The 20,150-nt window shown below is 35.5% G+C and overlaps 1 protein-coding gene across 1 annotated transcript; it reads right to left on the bottom strand.

Moving 5' to 3' along the window:
* Nucleotides 1–909: 909 nt before the first annotated feature.
* On the bottom strand, nt 910–18,992 carry LOC120350911 (PWWP domain-containing protein 2A-like). Its single transcript, XM_039426208.1, is given in 6 exon segments — nt 910–1,315; nt 4,687–4,883; nt 14,001–14,123; nt 15,220–15,980; nt 15,982–16,445; nt 18,619–18,992. Coding segments are annotated over 6 exon segments (1,698 nt in total). The 5' UTR covers nt 18,771–18,992; the 3' UTR covers nt 910–1,314.
* Nucleotides 18,993–20,150: the final 1,158 nt, after the last annotated feature.

Here is a 20,150-nt window from a genome sequence, read left to right as displayed (position 1 = left end):
AGCAGATAGCGGTATCCTTTTCTAGCACTTTCTGAGGCATTTAGGCATAACAACCAAGCGTAAATATAATTCATTATCAGCATTCAACATTATCAGCATTATTACGTTGCCATGGCAAAATTGTTACGAGCTATAAATTTTCGGCTCTAAATTTATTGTCTAAATTCATATTTTCTAAATTTGGCTAAGTGGTTTTGTGTTTTGTTTCGGTTTTGTATATGTTTGGACTTTTTAACATAAAAATTAACTTTATTCCGAAGGGAAAAGTGTAAATTTAAAGTATTGTGCTCACTATAACCTTGGTGTCCGGTTTCACATTAGGGAACTTTGGACTATATACGGCGAGGTGGAACTACCCTTGGGTCTCCCCACCATTCAAAGCCATACGCTAATAATAATAACAATAATAAAGCATTTAACATTGGATTTTCGTTTAATAATAATTATTCATAGATTATCATTTCAATAAATTAATTTCAAAATTATTAAGTTTTATTAAAGTTGTAAATTTCTCTTCAATTTCCATCTGTTTAATTCATTACTACTCAATTGTAATTATGTCAAATAAAATAAACAATTTGAATCTGAAACACCCAATTCTCTGGCCGCTACTATAATCACAGTTTTTGCAAAATAATTAGACAAAATTGAAGAAGACAGTCGTACTTTACAATATAGTGAGGTCCACGTTATAATGGCAGTGGAGAAAGATAGGAAAACAACGTTGTCGATCCTCTGCTTGTCAATGCCTTCTATAGATGATAGCTGATACATGTTTATTGATTTAATATTAATTGTTAATTCTCGTTTAAAATAATCAATTATATTTTATTAAGCAAGAAATTATATTTTTCATTAGTTTCATAATGATTTTTTATAATTGAGATGAAATATTTTGTTAATTAATAATTAATTCTACATTGTTAGAAGACGATCTGGCAACAAAGTGAGAAAGAGATCTCAGCTTTGTTGAATGATAGACAAGGATAGCAATACCATTGCCATTATAACGTGAACCTCACCATAGTTATCAACTATAAGCATCACAAAAGTTGTCTCTATGCTTTCATAATAATTATTAAATGGCAGTATATTAAATGGTGAAATTTTCATAATTCGCGTCTAAGATTAATATAAAAATAGTAGCAAATTGCATTATATCAACATGGTAGTGATACAGTTAGTGGCTAAAGGGAAGTGAATATTATTACCATAGTCCAGTATGATATGATGCGTCGCTTCAAATTGCTTCAAAATTTTCAACCTCCTATGAATTTGCAGGCAATCTAGAGGTCGACTATCTTTAGAATTCAGCCTGAAAAACAAAAATTTGATTAGAACTTTGCTATTCTGAACGAGGTAATATTTTTTCACATAGTAGAATACAGGAAGGAATTAGGAATGCATATATTTGTTTCTAACTAAACTAAACTTGAAATACAGGTTGACACAGAATAACGGGAACTTTTAAAATCGCCATAAAACATTAGCGGAAAGGGTAAAAATTATTTTATTCAAACTAATGTAAAGTTCAAGACTTGCCATTTGAGAATTATTAATAACATCCATCGCTTTTTGACAATTACTTCTTTAAGATGGCTTCCTCCTGAACGAATACACTTTTTAAATCTTTGTTGACGACTCCTCATTGATCGCAGCATCTGCGTTTCCTGGTCCCATGATCTGTCCACCAGCGATTTTCTGTTTGTAGAGCTATTTCAAATCAAACGTTGACCAAATCACAACTTGAACAATAACTGTGGTTGAATGATAACAGACAATTCAAAATGAAATTAACAATATCGCAGCTGAAATGTTGCAGCAATCGTTCAGGAATCGTCAACACAGATTTCAAGAGTGTATTCGTGCAGGAGGAAGCCATCTTGAAGAAGTAATTGTCAAAAAGTGATAGATATTTAATAATTCTCAAATGGCAAGTCTTGAACTTTACATTAGTTTAAATAAAATCATTTTTGCCCTTCCCACTAATGTTTTAAGGCGTTTTTAAAAGTACCCGTTATTCTTGCCACCCTGTATAAATAATAATATTACTTTCAGCATTGTGAAAATGCAACTGTAAATTGTTTATTTGTTTCTATTTGTTTCTTTCATTTGCTTCTGCCACTGCCTATCCATACAACATAATAAACATTTTTTCACCATTTTCCCCTTCTGTATGTAATAATTTCTGAATATCAAGCTAAAAATTGAGAGAATTCCTCATCTCCTGATGATTCAGTTATTATTATATTTTTGTCATAGTCATTCAATCTCAGCTGTTTTCCATGCATGAAATCAAGCCGGTAAACAGCTGTTTGCAGAGCAAATAAACATATGATTCTCATTACAGCATACTGAACTTTAATGAAACCATGTTTTCTTTACAGTCGAGTATGTTTCCTAGTTCCGAAATAGGGACTGCAAAACTGCCACAAAAACACCACCTTCAGCGCTCCAGGTGGAAGTTTTGTCAACTTACACAAAATTCCTGATTCGGAATTTGTAAACTAGGTTTATCTTTATAGAATGCACGTAGTAACTTCAGCACAAGCAGTAATTTTTCTATTTCTCAATTATTCTTCTTTAATTATTATGACAAAAAATAGTGTACGCTACTTGGACGTGAATGTCTTTGCAGTGCTAGAATGAAATTCTAGTCTCGGCTAAGGCCTCGACTAGAAACGTCATTCTCGCCTGCAAAAGACCCCTTCCCATCCTTGTGACGTAAGATACTATTTCAGAGAATAATTGGATGACACTTTCATAGTTGTAGAGTATATGAATATTATGAAGAAATGGATGGACTGTAATGCTTTGAGTTTAAATAAAAGAAAAGAAACTGATAGCAAAAGTTCATCCACAGATTTTTCAACAAATAGAGAGAGTAAACCTGACACCAATACGAAGAAATGGATGGACTGTAATACTTTGAGTTTAAATATAGGAAAGAACTGATAGCAAAAATTCATCCATAGATTTTTCACCAAATAGGGAGAGTGAACCTGACAACCAATAAAAGCTAAAATTCAAACTGTTCATTAATCAACCAACCAAACATTGATAGATGCTCCTATCCTGCTATGATAGAAAAGCTAACCTCAAATATCTTGGTATATGGGTAGATGAATGTCTCAAATGGAACTTCCATGTAAACTTCTCATATGAAAGACTAAAGCCTGGTTTTCACTAGTAGAGTTAGTGGTCGAGTAACTGGCATACTGACTCTACTCTACTTACTTGGTCGAGTAAGGCTCAACTCACACTTACGCGACTCAGGTCGAGAAGAGACTCGACTCTATAGTGAGGTCCACGTTATAATGGCAGTGAAGAAAGATAGGAGAAAAACGTTGCCAAGTCTCTCCATTTTGCCAGTGAGTGTACACACTTCTTTTAGCTGTTACTCAATTCATCCCATTAAATTTGATCTAATAATAATTATTATTTCCTTGATAAAATAATCAATTTAATGTCAAATTAATCATGAAAATATATTTTTACATAATTTGATTCGAAAATTTGCTTTCATAACTGAGATCAGATTTTTATTTTTATACAAACCTGAAATGGCGGTTAATTTGAAAAGCTGTGATACAACAATCTGAATTTCAAAACAACAGAAATTAAGTTATTTGATAGGTATTCTATTCCAATTTCTTCTAAAACTAATAGAAAAATAGAAATCCCATTTAAAATAAGTAATTTCAATGGAAATAATTTCAATGTCATAGAAATATGGAGCTCTATTTTTAAAATGTGAAGATGTTAGTGTACCGTAGTTGATTGGTACCAGCTGTAGATAATCGTTCGTTAGAAGACTTATACAAATAATTATCACTCCCCTATCATTGAGAAACTGGAAAATAATAAATTATTCATCTCATGAAAGAGAGTTGTTCATATTGCAATCATTAATTACTGAAGAATGACAGACTAAATTGATTTTTCTTTAATTTAGCTTAGCTTATATTCATTCTAAAATTGAAGATGGGAAAAATATGGAATTCTGTATAATTCATCGTACATCGCATATTTCCTGGACCATCTATGACAATCAACAACTATGAAAACATTAAATTCATCTTTGAAACACTGATTTAACCTACCGGTATCTATTTTTTTAATTCAACACTCTACTGATAGATATTATTTATTATACGTGGATACAATAACAAATCATATAAATATGATGGGAAGGAACAACAGGCTTGGCCCAAAACTATTCCATTCCCAAATTTTGATTACATGTCCAAAAAATAGGTTATGTATCTTCTGTAAGAAGTTCAAGCTCAACTTTCGTCCAAAAATAAATATGAGATGCAAATTTCAAATTTAGAAAAATTAAAACACCAAATTATAGTTAAATATTACACTTAATTATCACTGCACATTGTATTAAGTTATTTTATGAATTTTGAAGATAAAAATACACACAATTCTCACTGAATTACTACCAATTGATCGAGAATATGTTGCAATGTCGAAATAATAAATGCTGCATGACTAAGCACATAGGAAGTCCGTATTGAGATGTAAATGAAAATATTGATTGTCAGATAAATTTCATGATTCACCAAATAAAGTCAAGTGTGACATGAGATACATTGACTTTTTGGCGGTACGAAGTTCGCCGGGTAAGCTAGTACTTAATATAAAATATGTTGGTGTTTGTATGTAAATGGCACTCACTAGGAAACAACGTGAACTTGAGTGGGGGAAGCGCAGAGCAGCTGAGTGAGCACAGGGGGCATGGTGGCATCGTTGGCAGCACTGCTCGCCGAGACATCGTTGTTGGCAGCACTGCTACGACTGGAGGTCGCCTCGCTACTCGCCTGTTTGATCGCCTCTTTGTACTGACTCGACTTTTTCTTCTTATTGAATCGAGACTGCAAACCAATACCAAACTTTAACTACTCGTATTATGTAAAAATTGAAACATCAAAGTAATATTTTTTTCCTACAGTTACGTTGAAAAGTGGCCATTGCTGCACTGATTACAGAACGCAAAGAATCACTTTCCGCTCTAGTGCGGGAAAAATTTTTCTGCACTCCAGATTTGCAACATGGCAACGCAAAATACTTAGTAGGTTATATGGAGCAACAGTGCAGCAAAATCAAAATGAAGTTGGAAACAGTGACTGGGCTGCTATAGTGAGCAGAGGTGCAACGAAGCACAACGATCAACTTATTAAGTATATATTATAACCAAGGACAACATTTTTATTCAATTTGACAATAAATTAAGGTTTTTATCAATAATAAAATTACACAGAAAAACATTTGATGCATTTCAGGCAATTTTACCCATAATTACCCACTTTTCATATTCAATGGTAACTGTAGGAAAAACTTAATGTGAAATACGTGCGCAAATTTCCTCTGCTGCACTCAAGAAACCATTCCGCCCTCGCCTATGGCTCGTGCGTAAACGTTTCTTTCGGTGCAGCAAACTGTCACTTTGCGCACTAGTTGTACAAATAACTATTAACTTCATTTTATAACTCACGACAAGTTTCAATAGTCCAGTCAAGGAAAGGTTATAGAGGGAAAAGTTTGGAAGACAATTTTTGACCCCACAGCTCTGTTAAGGGTATTAAGGAGGTAAACATATCAAAAGTAACCACCCCTACCCACTGTGCTAAGTGTACCCACTGAACAGAAAGTCTAGAGAATTTATCAAGCTTTATTATTGAATAGTTAGTTATGTCTGTTGAACGCATTGTTCTCAAGATATGAGCGTGGAAGCAAAACGCTGAAAAATGCAACTTTTAAACCACCCTCATCCCCTTAGCACATGGGTTAGGAAAGGGGAATTTTGATAAGTTCTCCCAACTAGTCTCAACAAAGCTGCAAAGTCAAAAATGTTGTTTAAAACATTCCCTCCAAATTCCATTAACAATAATTGGTCTATTGTTGCAAAAATGGAGATTTCACACTCAACACTAAAGCTGCTGCACTACACTAAGGTGTAGGGAAATTCGTAAGTATGAAATTCTGCATCAATTTGAAGAGAATTAAATTCTCTATAAACTCATAATTATTAACATGAATTTTTTCCATCGATTTTTAAAAAGTTATAAGAGCAAAAATAGGAAAAAATTGGTGGTAAACGTGTTTTTTTTTCCAAAAAGTCACACCTTCCAGAGCGGATATCTCGAAAACTATAAAAAAGTTGTAAAATGAACATTGTAGAAAATTATGTAAGCTTTAATTTGTTATATGACAGTCAAGTCCTTAAGATAGATAGTTTTTGAGTTTTATGCGATAAACCAAAAAATGGTACCTTTAAACCACCCTCACCCCCTTAGCACAGTGGGTAGGGGTGGTGACTTTTGATATGTTTACCTCCTTACTACCCTTAACAGAACTGTGGGGTTTAAAATTGTCTTCCCAACTTTTCCCTCTATACCCTTTTTTGAGCATTTATTGCCTGGACTACAACATACATTATTGAAAAATTATTATTAAACGAAAATCCGAATTAAATGCTGTAAATCACCACGAAGACTTCTGCTACTGCAAATATTGACAACAGGGTAAACAGCTAGATAGGAATTCGATGAGCGCTACTATACAACAATTATTTGTCAGTCCGGGAATCGAACCCGGTACCTCCTAATTGTCAGTGTGGTATCCAGAGATTGTCAGTTTGGTATAAGAGTAAGCATTCCTGACCGGCAATTAGGAGGTACCAGGTTCGATTCCCGGGCTGAAAAATATTTTTTTTTATAGTAGCGCTTATCGAATTTCCATCTAGCTGTTTACCCTGTTGTCAATATTTGCAGTAGCAGAAGTCTTCGGGGTGATTTACAGCATCTAATTGGGATGTTCGTTTCATAATACTTATTCATTAATTAGCATTTTGAACAAATGTAATTTCAAATTTATTTCCCCTCAGTATATTAATGACATTTCTAAGTAAGTGAAAATGAAATGAAGTTTCATTCACTCACTGGAAAATGGCATTGATATGTCGAAACAAAATAGTTTTAAAAAAAGTAGTCCTTAAATTTTTAATTTTCATATCAATTTCAAAAAAGTGTGTCAAACAGTCAAATCCACCAATCAAAGCAAACTATATTCAATAATATTGACATAATAAAGTTTATTCTCGACTATAATATTCCAAGGCCTCACGACTGTTGTAATTTATAATTAACAAAATATTTCATCTTAATTATGACAGTTCATTATGAAATTATTGAAATAGTATATTTCGCACCTAGAGCAGAAAATGAGATTTTTCCAGCTCGAAATCGGTTTTCAAGTCCGAGGCCGTAGGCCGAGGACTAGAAAAGATTGAGAGCTGGAAAAACATTTTTGCCCGTGGTGCGAACGATATTTTTCGCCACACTACAGGGTATTGCTGACAAAATAAATAAAGAATACAAAATAAAGAATACTCGTTAAGCTATCGTACCTATCTCTTGATTTTAGTGGTAGAAGATTTGCAGTCAGGATTTCAGATTCTTTTAAAATTTCACTTGGAATACCACAGTCATCTTCAAGCATTTTTGAAAATTCGGAATGCACTAATCAACAATAAATAATTGAATAAAACTGGTTGCGAAGCGAATTAGTTTGATTCGAAACTGGAACTAAAATCATGGCGACTTCAGCTTATTATGAAAGTGGACACTCGCCCGATCTAGCGGATGACTTATTAATAATAATTAGCGCGTTGTTTCCAGCCATAAGCGGCCGGAAAGAGACAACTTTCTGGCCTAGACCGGAAAAGAAACCCTTTTCTGACGTCGTCTGCAAACAAGGTCTTTCAGATCTACGTAGGGACTGGAAAACAGCTGCTTTCTGTGCAGTGTGGCGAAAATTATAATGTCTTGCTTAATAAAATATAATTGATCATTTTAAACGAGAATAAACAGTTGATATTACTTCAATAAACCTGTATCAGCTACCGCCTATAGAAGGCATTGACAAGACAGACGATCGGCAACGTTGGCCTCATACCTTTTTCCACTGCCATTATAACGTGAACCTCACTATAGGCCTATAGTCTAAATGCATAATTTATAGTTCATAGTCATTATATCCTAGTCGCTGCATAGTCCCTCCTGTCCACGAAAGAAACTATACGCCCGTTCATCATAAATGTGAAAATCTGGGTGGTACTCTCTAGAAGAAACTGCTGGAGCTTTCGAAACGTAGTTGAGGGCAGAATTATCATACGAATGCGGTAAATACGTTACCGTACAAGTTACGTACAATATTTTTTGTCATACTTATCTGAGAAAGAATAATATTACTGAGAAACAAGAATCATTACCTGCTGCTGCTGCTGCTCGAGCTACTGCATTCTATAAACATGACCTAGCCCGTAGCACCTAGTTTATAACAGACCGACCCTTTGAGCTCAAATAAAATATAAAGGCCTAAATTATAAGATTTCAGATGAGTTCTTATAACTTTTGAAACTCCTTAAATGAGTTCTTAATTATTTGAGTCAATATATTAATTACTAAGATGTTATTAGGACTCAGTAGAGTCCTACCATACTCGACTGTAAAGAGAACATATGATCTCTTCACAGTGTAGTAGGGTCAGGAGGGGTAATTATGACCAGGGGGTAATTGTGACCAGCGCCATTTTGAGCTATTTGGTGTTTGATAAAATTTGGTTTTGAGGTTAAATGTTAACCTCATAATGTGTTTTTGATTTTAGTGCATCTGTGTGACTGATTAGAAGGCTTTTCCATAACAATTTCAATTTGAGAGTAGAAGGCTACAGAAATTTTTGTTGAACGGATTTGTCCATCTTGTAAATAAAGTTTTGTGACAAGAAATAAAAAAATTCCAGATGAGCTCATTCATGTTTAAAAGTAAGTTAAGGATGTTTGAATTATTGTTTCAAAGTTCTAACTCAATCTAATATTTCTGAGTAAATTTAAATTTGTGGTCATAATTACCCCATCATTTTATAAAAAGTGGGGTAATTATGACCACAAAAAAGGGGTAATTATGACCACATTTGAAAACTTATTAAAAGTATAAAAAGTGCTGTAATGCTCAAGATATGTTGTTTTTCTTTTCATTACAAATAAATAATGCCTAGAACATATAAGAAGAAGAAGGCCGCTCCTTCTTACACTCTGGAAGATCTTCAAGAAGCTGTGAGGATGGTGAAGGAGAAGAAGATGAGCCAGAGGGAGGCGGCAAAGAAGTATGAAATTCCGAAATCTGTCATACAGCTGAGGATCAGTGGGAAAGTGAGCTTGGATCATCAAGGTGGTGGGCGACGAAGAACACTGACTGATGAAGAAGAAAATACAATAGTAGACTGTCTTATTGCAAGAGCAGAATTTGGTTACCCATGTGATCGCATGGAACTTATGCAACTTGTAGGCGAATACATCAAGGCCAATGACATGAAAAACGTTTTTAAAGACAATACACCAGGTGAAGACTGGTACCTTGGGTTCATGAAACGACATAGCCGACTATCATTAAAAAAGCCGAACACCTTCAGGCTGTAAGAAAAAGTAACACTACCCCTGATATTGTCTATGATTTTTATGAAAAGCTAGACCAGATATACACCGAAAAGGAACTACTTACTCCAGACAAAGCCTCTTTCATCTTCAATGCAGACGAATCAGGATTCAAGAGTGATCCCTCTCGGTTTCGTGGAATTGGCGAAAAAGGAAAATCACTTTGTCGAGTTTCTGGAGGATCTGGTAGAGAGTCGACTACTGTGCTGGCATGTGCATCTGCTGATGGATCTGTGATGCCCCCCATGGTCTTATTCAAAGGTGCAACAACTGTACAACCGCGTTGGGTTTCAGATAAAGCATATCCTGGAACATCGTATGCTGTATCAGCTAGTGGTTGGATGGAAGGACCAGTTTTCTTCAATTGGTTCACAACTGCTTTCATCCCATATGTCAACAAAATTTGTATCGAAAAAAATCTACCAGATCAAGAAGTTGTTTTGATTTTTGACGGACATAATAGCCACATCACTCTCAATTTGGTCAAGGAAGCTGCAGCAAACAAAATCACCCTTATTAGATTACCGAGCCATCTAACTGACAAACTCCAACCATTAGACAAGTGTGTTTTTGGGCCTGTGAAATCTCATTGGGAAAAGATACTGGTTGATAATGGCAAATCTAAAATGGGACAGAGCCATCAGAGACTTTTAAAGAAAGAGTTTGTGGAGCTACTAGGTGAGGTATGGCGTATTTCAATGACCCCAGCAAACATCAAATCTGGGTTTATAAGTACTGGAATATTTCCTTTGAATAAAAAAATGTTTCCTGAGAACCAATTCAATCCAGTGGACTTACAAACCTATAAAAAGAAAAAAAAAGAAGAGTTGAAGAAAAATGAACAGAAAGAAGCAGAAACAGAGGAAACTGACAAAAAAGGAAAGAAGAAGCTAATAAAAATAATGAAGGAAGTAAGAAGAAAGAAGATACAGATAAAAGCCAGAACTTCTCTCAAGCTTCCACATCAAAAGTTGATTCTCCAATGATGGACATAGGAGACCTTAGCCCTTCTTACCAAGACGAAACAATTGTCCTTGAGCTACAAGAAACAGGAACAGAAGTGTTACAAGACGAAACAACTGTCCTTGAGCTACGAGAAACAGGAACAGAAGTGTTACCATCACCAAAATCAACGCCAGGATCATCAAAATCAGTTGTAGAGATATTTGCAGAAACTATAAGGAATTCTAAACATAAACAATTACCTCAAACTCCAACAAAAAAGATCGTTAAAACCAGAATAAAACCTGATAGATATGGCGAAGTTCTAACATCGAAGGAAGTAATTGAAAGACTTCAAAAGGCAGAATCAGAGAAGCAAATGAAAGAAAAAATAAAAAAAGAAAAACAAGAAAAGAGAAACATCAAGGTCAATGAAGCAAGCAAAAGGAAAAAATCAACAAAAGAGACAAAACCAAGTAAAATAACCAAACGAAATTTGAAATTTGAATCTTCAGATTCAGATACATCTGATGTAGAGATTACTGATAAAGAAATGTTTCACTACATTGAAAGTCCATTGCCACTTGAAGAGCCAGACGAGGTTGAATATGAACAAGTCTCAAACGAAAACCTGAAGCCTGGAAAGCATATTTTAGTAAATGTGTTGGGTGGGTATAGGAAAACTGTAAACTATAAATATGTGTGCTGCATACAATCAGTATTAGGCCTAGAAGAAGAGGATGACTTCGATGATGATGATTCAGAAACCAAGATAAAAGTGATGGGGCTGAGAAGAGTGGATGAACACGCCACAACATTTTTCCCAGATGAATTAGACATTTTTGTAATATCAAAAACTCAAATTTTGGGGGTTTTCCCAACCCGGAAATAACTGAAAAAGATAAGAAGTTGATGTTTGTTTTCCCAGGATCCGTTGCTGTTTTTGAAAAAGCATAGACTTTGAAAATGTTTCTGATCAAAAGACTATTTTTTTATTAAAAAGAAGCAAAGAAGTATTTTTAATAAAGTTTTTGAATTTAATATGTAGGCTTAAATAACATATATTGTTTGACTGAGGTTAAAGTGTCACATTAAATAGAGTTTGTTGTTCAACTGATTTTATGACGTTTATTCAACCATTGGGGTAATTATGACCACCAAGAAATGATTCAATTTAATGTGATGAAAAGTGCTATCATACAAAAACAGAGGTGTTGTGGTTACTATTCCCCCTAACATATGTGTATGAGAATGTATTGAGATGAAAAAGAATGGTCATAATTCCCCCACTAATGGTCACAATTACCCCAACTTTTAGTGATTATGGGTTTTTGGTGGGGTTATTATGACCACCCTTATAACTTGATAAAAAAACAGATTTGATCAATAAAACTTTTTTGGGGAATAAATAAAGGACCAAAGTTACTTCTTATTCACTTACAATGCTACTTTTTAAAAAAGTAAAAAATTTACAGAAATTCAAAGTTGAAACATGTACAAAGTGGTCATAATTACCCCTCCTGACCCTACGCTGTAATGAAAATCACATGTTTTCTTCTTCTGCAAACAGCTGTTTACCGGCTTGATTTAATGCATGGAAAACAGCTGCAATTGAGTAAGTATGACAAAAAGTGTATTTTCCTCCACCTACTGGCTAAAGTACTTACTTTACTCCCTGAAACATAATACTAAAGTGTCACTTTTTCGCTCTCGGTAGTAAAAAACAGAAAAACTCCCTAGGGAGTAAAAGTGACTCCATTTAAATAACATGGGAAGCATCTCTATTTTAAAAACTTACATTATAATAGGTTAGAAGGTCTAAGCTCAGATGAGAAAGCATAAAGAGGTGTCTGTCATTGAGTCAACTGAATTCAATACCACAACCAGAAATTTGATCAACTCATGAAATATATGTTTGTATGATATTATATTCTTAATATTAGTAGACGATAAAATTTATACAATTTTTAAAATATCTTATTCTATTCAAAATACCAGCAAACAAATATTTTTGATCTGCAATTCAAATCTGAACCGCGTGATCTGGAGTCAGCCATTTTTGGTAAACACCCAGCTGATATAATTTAGTTACAACTTTAGCCGATAGATAGCGCAATCGGCAGTGCCAATCAGACGGCCAGTTTTTAGGTTTTAGATTTTAGGTTATGTTGTTAGGAAACATTGTCACCAATACGTAAGTTATTAAAATGATTTTATTTGCAGTTTCTATAAAAAAATGTAGATGGAGGAAGAATGTTGTGTACATCACAAGTGAAAAATACTTTTTCTCGCCTCGGGCTTCAAACTTTTCCCTCAGGGAGAAAAAGTCGTACTTTTCACTCTAGATATACAAATAACTATTATTCATTATTATAATAATTTTTTCCTACAGTTACCTTGGAAAGTGACCATTCCTGCACTGATTACAGAACGCAAAGAATCACTTTTCCGCTCTAGTGCGCAAAGTATTACTTTGCGTACTCTTAATACTTTGCTTTTTATCTTGCAGCCATCCCAATCAGCTGTTGACATTGTTGTTTAATTATACATTTGAATATTATTAATTATTAATTATTCCAAATAATATTTTTTTCATTCATAAATTGATTGGTTGAAAAATTATTTATAAATTAAGATTTACTCAAAATTATTCAAATTTTCAAATAATTGGATAAATTAATTTAAATAATTTGAATAAATTATCGATTATAATTTTCAATTGGATATTCATGTTTAAAATAAATTAAAGTTGTTATTAATAACAAAATTATACAGACAAACATTTGAAGGATTTTAACCATCATTTTACCCATAATCAACCACTCCTCATATTCAATGGTAACTGAAGGAAAAATTTAATGTGAAATACGTGCGCAAAGTTCCTTTGCTGCACTCAAGAAACCATTCCGCCCTCGCCTATGGCTCGTGCGTAAACGTTTCTCTCGGTGCAGCGAACTGTCACTTTGCGCACTAGTTGCACAAATAACTAATTTATGTATTCGCCATTAAACAGGCAACTGCCAGCGTTACTCAACCAATTGATTTGTGAAAGCTTCCATTGAAGCGAACACTTCAAAGTGGTCATTGCTACTGTGAGGTCCACGTTATAATGACAGTAGAGAAATATACGAGAGCAACGTTGCAGATCCTCTGTCTTGTCAATTCCTTCTATAGACGGTAGCTAATACAGGTTTATTAATGTAATATTAACTGTTCATTCTCGTTTAAAATAATTCTATTTTATTAAGAAAGAAATTATATTTTTCTTATTAATGAATTTTCATAATTAAGATGAAATATTTTGTTAATTAACTTTTAATTCTACATTGTTAAAAGACGATCTGGCAACAGAGCAAAGCGAGAGAGAGATAGTGCTATCCGATTTGTTGAATGATAGACAAGGATAGCAATACAATTACAAATCATATCTATAGTAAGGTCCATTTGCTAATTAGTAATACCATTGCTAATCAAACACTGCCATTATAACGTGGAGACCTTACTATAGATATGATTTGTAATTGTATTGCTAAATAAATATGTATTGAAAATTTACCTTGAAAGTTTCTAAAAATGGACTAAGTTGATCACAAGGCATGAGAGAAGACGTGGAAGAGCCGTACCACGCCACATGGGCTCGAGACCCCGAGGCTTCATCCTTCAAAGTTATGCTCAGAACCTGGAACAGTTCAAATGAGAAAATGAAACAATCCATCTTGAAAAAATCACTACATTGGTGCAACACAGACAAATAAGATGAGATATAGCGTTCAAGTAATTGTTGAAAGTAGTAAGTTGATATCTCTTTTAATGATCAGATGTATTTTGACGTTACCGGCAAAAAATTGATATCTATTTATTTTATCAACACTTTAGTTGATAAGTGTTCAAGTGTTAATTTATTTAAAAGTATTGACATTTTAAGGTTAGTTCTGTTCACTAGTCAACACACTTTACCTACTATTCTCAATTGTAGTGAAAACTGTTAGGCCTACTCGACCAAGTACTTAGAGTTAGCTCGGTAGAGTTAGTATGCCAGTTAATCGACCATTAACTCTACTAGTGAAGAGAACACCAGGCTTATAGGATAGCTTTACTAATAAATAACTTCAATTTTGATGCTTATGTCGAAATTACCTACAGTACCTATATTGAACATCAAAGCTTGGTATAGATAGAACTATATAAGGGCCATATGCACCACCTAACGCTAATCTACGATTACATGAAGGTATAGACGCATTTATTATAATGTGTTTGAATCTTGAGTTTAAACCAACAGCTGATTCACCTCCGTTTAAACCGAGATGGTGCATATTAAAAAAGTGGAAAAGACAAAATATTGTAATTCTATTCATTTGAAAAATTATATCTCAATAAAATAAAATGATGTATAGGCCTAGTGATGATCACGTTATAATGGCAGTGGAGAAAGATAGGAGAAAAACGTTGTCGATCCTGTCTTGTCAATGCCTTCTATAGACGGTAGCTGATACAGGTTTATTGATGTAATATGAACGGTAAAAATAATCAATTATAAAATAATCAATAATCGTTTAAAATAATCAATTATATTTTATTAAGCAAGAAATTATATCAAGATGAAATATTTTGTTGAGTATTAATTCTACATTGTTAAAAGACGATCTGGCAACAGAGCAAAGCAAGAAAGAGATAGCGCTATCCGCTTTGTTGAACGATAGAGAAGGATTGCAATACCATTGCTAATCAAACATTGCCATTATAACGTGGACCACACTAGTTTCAGAACTAACCTTTCCAGGCCACCAAGGAAAGCCGTGTATCTTCCCCCACACAATATCACCGACCGCCAGCAGACGACCGTCGCTGTTACGCGTAGACGCCATGACCACGTGACTGCCGTCGTCTTGCGGTGACGGGGAGGGTGGGAAGTCAGGCAGCGCCTCCTCGGAGCTATGACTGGTGGCGGGACTCGAACCCGCACTCTCCGCCTCCGTTCCGGGCGGTCCACTCGCGTAAGCGGTCGCGTTCAGCCTCCTCAGACTAATCGATAGTTTCTGCTTTAAACAGCGGTCCTTGATTTCGGCCACCGTCTGCCGGCAGACGGCCGTCGCTTCGTTCTCGAGTTTGCGTTTCTTCTTGTGTTTCACTTTGTGTCGATGTTTGCGGTAGACTGGTGAACTGCCCGGATTCAGTTTTCGTCTCGCTTCTTTCTTGGCTTTTTTTAGGGCCCGCTTCGCCGCTTTAGCGGAAGCCGCTTTTTGTTTGTCCTCCGCTTCACTCTCACTACAGTTCTGCAACTTGGACGGTATCTTCACCACTTCACCCTCGCCCTGACCCCCAAACGATATCTTGATCACAGGCGTTGTTTTGGTGCGTTTGGCGGCCTCCTCGAACACACTCTCGTCCCACAGATCCTCCATTGACCCCACGCTGCGTTTTTTCCGCAGCACCATCTTACTATCGCTGTCCTCTTCCAAGTCCGTCTCGGTTGGTTTAGGGGTAGCGTTACCGCCTAACCAATAGTTAACTTCTAGACTAGGTTTTGGACACAATTCCGTTGATGGCATTGCTGATTTCGTTGGGCTTCAGGCGGGACAGTTTGGGGATGAGTGTGGCGGCGGACGCCGCGGTGGCGGGCGCTAGGCGCGTGTCCAGGTTGCTAGTCTGGTTCTCGGAGAATGGCGGCGTTTTCTTGCCACGGGCGGCAGAATGGTCGACGTTTTCAGAGTTCTCGTTGCAGATGCTGCGGCACTTGGAGCAGAGGACCTGACGCGGCCGCAGTCGCACCGTCATCTTGGCGCCGCGGAATCGCGCCGGCGGCCGGATTTCGCGACGCATGTGGAAGTGGTTGGTGGTAGCCAGACCCGGTTTGGCCGCCTTGTCGCCGCCCTGCGGCTGGAAGTAGGTGAACCGCTGGTTGACTGTGAACAGTTTGTCATCCTCGCCGTGCTCTGGTTTCGGACTGAATATCTGGTCTGGAAAGTTGGCAGGTCCATTGATACCGCAAGGCAAATTCCTGTGAATAGAATAAATAAATATATTATTAATAATAATACTTATAATAGGCTAATATAATAATAATAATAATAATAATAATAATAATAATAATAATATTTATTATTTCCATTAACAAACAAGCAATCTAATCAATAAAATGTACATAATATTCGAAAACACAATAGGTATATGAAATTTACTACAAATATAAATAAATTGATTTTTTTCGGAAATTAACCTACTCAACTATGGGAAACACATGTACTAGAGCAGGTGTAGTAGTAATACATTGAATTTAGGCTCAACTCACACTTACGCGATTCAGGTTGAGAAGAGACTCGACTGAAGTCGAGAGCATGATTGTGTTTTCAAATGGTGACAGTCGCGGAGCTAGAATCGACTTTTATTATTATTACCATTCGTCCACTGACCACCTATAAAAGGGGTATTTGGATTTGTCAATGAATATTAGTCTATAATATTGTACGAATAAGTTACATAAAACTGTACAACTAATTGTGCATCTCATAATAAGCTTGAAATTCATCAATCAAGTATGCACAAATATTTAACAATTCCTTCTTCATCAAGGCTCTAAATTTACGACCTGTGGATGATCTTTAAAGGGCTGGTAGTTTGTTGTACAATCGAATCCCAGCACTTTTAACTCCTCTCTCATATAATGTAGTGTGGTGCGTATCATCTCGCAACTGTTCTCTATGTCTAGTTCCATAATTGTGAAAAAGTCCACCAGTTTTAAATTCATCCTTGTTTTGATCAATAAAGCATATTACTTCTAGGATATACAAACTTGGAAAAGGTAGAATTTGTTTGAAGTATGGTCTACAACTTGAACGAATCGACTCTCCAACCATTTACTCTAATTGCCCACGACTGGTCTGAGCGTCACCATTTGGAAACACATGCTCTCGACTAGAGTCGAGTCTCTTCTCGACTTGAGTCGCGTAAGTGAGTTGAGCCGTAGAGTGGGGGTGCAAATACATTGGGTAAGTGAGCTCACATATTGTTCGAAATTATGTTTTCTATATTATGTCTTCGAGTTGTAATCCAGTTTTTAACGGAGTATTCAATTTTTTTTACGTTATAAACGTTTTTCTATTTGAATATACGTTATTTTCCTCTCTTGCATAGTCCACATGTTGGCCCAGTAAGCTGGCCCAGCCTGCAATGTGGCATAATCAAGGCCAGCGATAGCCAGCGTTGGCAAAACCCATCCACACACTGATGCTGGGCGTCACTGGTCTTCATTGGGCCAACATGTAGATGCGGCTTTACGAAGGCCAATGAAGGCTTGGTAATGATGAAGGCCAGCGTTGGCATATCACCCATTCACACACTGGCGCTGGCCATCATTGGTCTTCATTGGGCCAACATGTGGATGCGGCATCAAAGATAAAGTACAACCATTAGAAAAATAGTAATACAGAGAATACATATTCTTCAAATGGGAATTAATTGACGATATTCTCCCATTTATGGGGGATATTCCCTAAATATCAATTTCCCCCAACACAATCTAAGCTTACTTTCAATACTTTTAGAGCCATTGAAAGGAATGTTTTGTGAATATTGTTGGTAGTTTTAAAGCCTGTCCCATCCAGGATGTAGATAGCTTTTCCGGTTGAGGTGATAAGGAAGGTTATTATGTTCTGATTGGTACTTTGCTTGTGCTGCTTAATGAATGGAATATTTCCTGGCTGAAAGTATAATTAATTACATACCGTAGGCTACTTTACCTACATTTTTAATTACCGTAACTCCAAATGTAAGTTCAAGCTTCAGGACCTGATCTAGCCTAATTAGGCCTGATTATTTATAATTTCAGGTCTGATGTAGCCTATGTTTGTCAGGTTCGCTCTTATATGCAACATTTTTATTTAATAAAACTATTGGCTAGTTGAGCACCATTAAAATATTGGATAGGTGGTTAGGAAAGAGGAAATGTAGCCAAGTTGAAGCAAAAACAATCAGGATAAAATAACAAAAATCAAACCAGAATAACTTTACATTTCAAGGACAATATTCCCTTGTTCAGTAATACACATATTTTTTGAGGCTGGTTTTATTGAATCCGTTTATTAAATGAAATATTGATAATTGATGTTTTCTTTTCGCTGTACAAATTGCTTGGAGGTAGGCTAAGTTACTGCACAAATAAAATTTTCTCTTACCGTTTGGTGGAGTCCAACAAAACACCTTTGAACACTTTACTTTCAAAAGAATATGATACAACCAGAATATCTGGTAATACCTCATCTACATCTACAGATATTTTAGAATTTTTCAATATTTTCAACTGAGACAGAATGTCCAAGTCAGCCATTACGGCTAACTGACTAAAGAACTTTTGTTAGCTAACATACCCAATGCTAAAATTGACATACATTTGGGTTATATTCACACAAAACAAAGGCTTTCTCATTAATTATTCAATTACTATGGTTTAATAATCATGAAAATGCATTATCTTTACGACTAATTTAAAGAAGAGCAAAGATAACCCAATACGAGTACGGTAAATGCAATTTAGAGGTTGGACCTTTAAAAATATAAGTTAACCTAGATAGCAGCACAAAACAAAAGAAAACTTTGTGGTTTCCGTTTTGAAATTTCGGATGATAATGGGATATTTATAGCCTAATTATTCATTTATTTATTTCAAGTAGACTTCACTCATATTATAGGTTATTGATAAAACATTTTATGAATTGCTCAATAGATGAACCGTAGAGCCAACAATCAATAAAACCATGATTTACTTGGCTAGGGCTACCGTAGCCTACTATAAAATAAGAAAATTACCTATGATGATGTGGCTAATTATTATATACCTAGCATATAACTTATATCATGAAAAATGTGGATTGATAATGAAGTTGTATCTGCCATATAGCCTATTCTTGAGACGGGGTGATAAAACTTAACTACTTTACCAGCATGTGGAATCATCATTTCAGAGAAAATTCTGGTGACAGACAAAAATATCTTGGTGATAATAGGCTACCCTCTGTTCGTACCTTATCATAATAATAGCATATAATATACAGTACATTGTATCAGCCTTCAAATATTAGTATAATGCTTGTCACCAGTGGGTCGCCAGAGAGCAACCATTGGTGGCCGAGTGTAAAGCATAAATATTGAAACTTGGACACCAGTGAAACACCAGTTTTGACTGCCGGGCTGGTGACCCGAGTGAGATACCAGCCGGCCGCCAAAATCTGGTGTCTCGGCTGACGGCCCTAATGTAATGAACGCAATAACAATTATTAAAGCCCCCCGATACTCTCGGACTCTTGGCGACCCACTGGTGCCTGAATGCTGTAAGTCAAAACGAGCGCAAGCGCCTGAGTGTCTAAATTGCCACCTCATGAAATCCACATTATCATTTTGTCACATACCGTACATTTTCATAATATGTGTTTTGAATCTCGCAGTAAATAAAAAAACCTCCACCTTAAGCGATTCATTCATCTCTTAAAACCATCCTTGTACAACTCTAGTGAACCAGGTATCAGTGATTATTTTCACATGCCGTCCTTGAGGTTTTTTCATAGCATTTAAAACCCTTATTATGGAATATTATTTGAAATGAATGAATTATTCCAAGTAAGATTAAGGCATATTGCTACGCAATCTTTATAATATTAATTACAGCGTGATTGTTTGCCAAAATTCTTTTAAAAAATTACAACTGAAATAA

Source organism: Nilaparvata lugens, chromosome 4 (assembly GCF_014356525.2).
Source record: "Nilaparvata lugens isolate BPH chromosome 4, ASM1435652v1, whole genome shotgun sequence".
In the NCBI taxonomy this organism is placed as follows: domain Eukaryota; kingdom Metazoa; phylum Arthropoda; class Insecta; order Hemiptera; family Delphacidae; genus Nilaparvata; species Nilaparvata lugens.
Note: the sequence above shows the minus strand (reverse complement) of the source record. Positions and strands in the feature narration are given on the sequence as shown.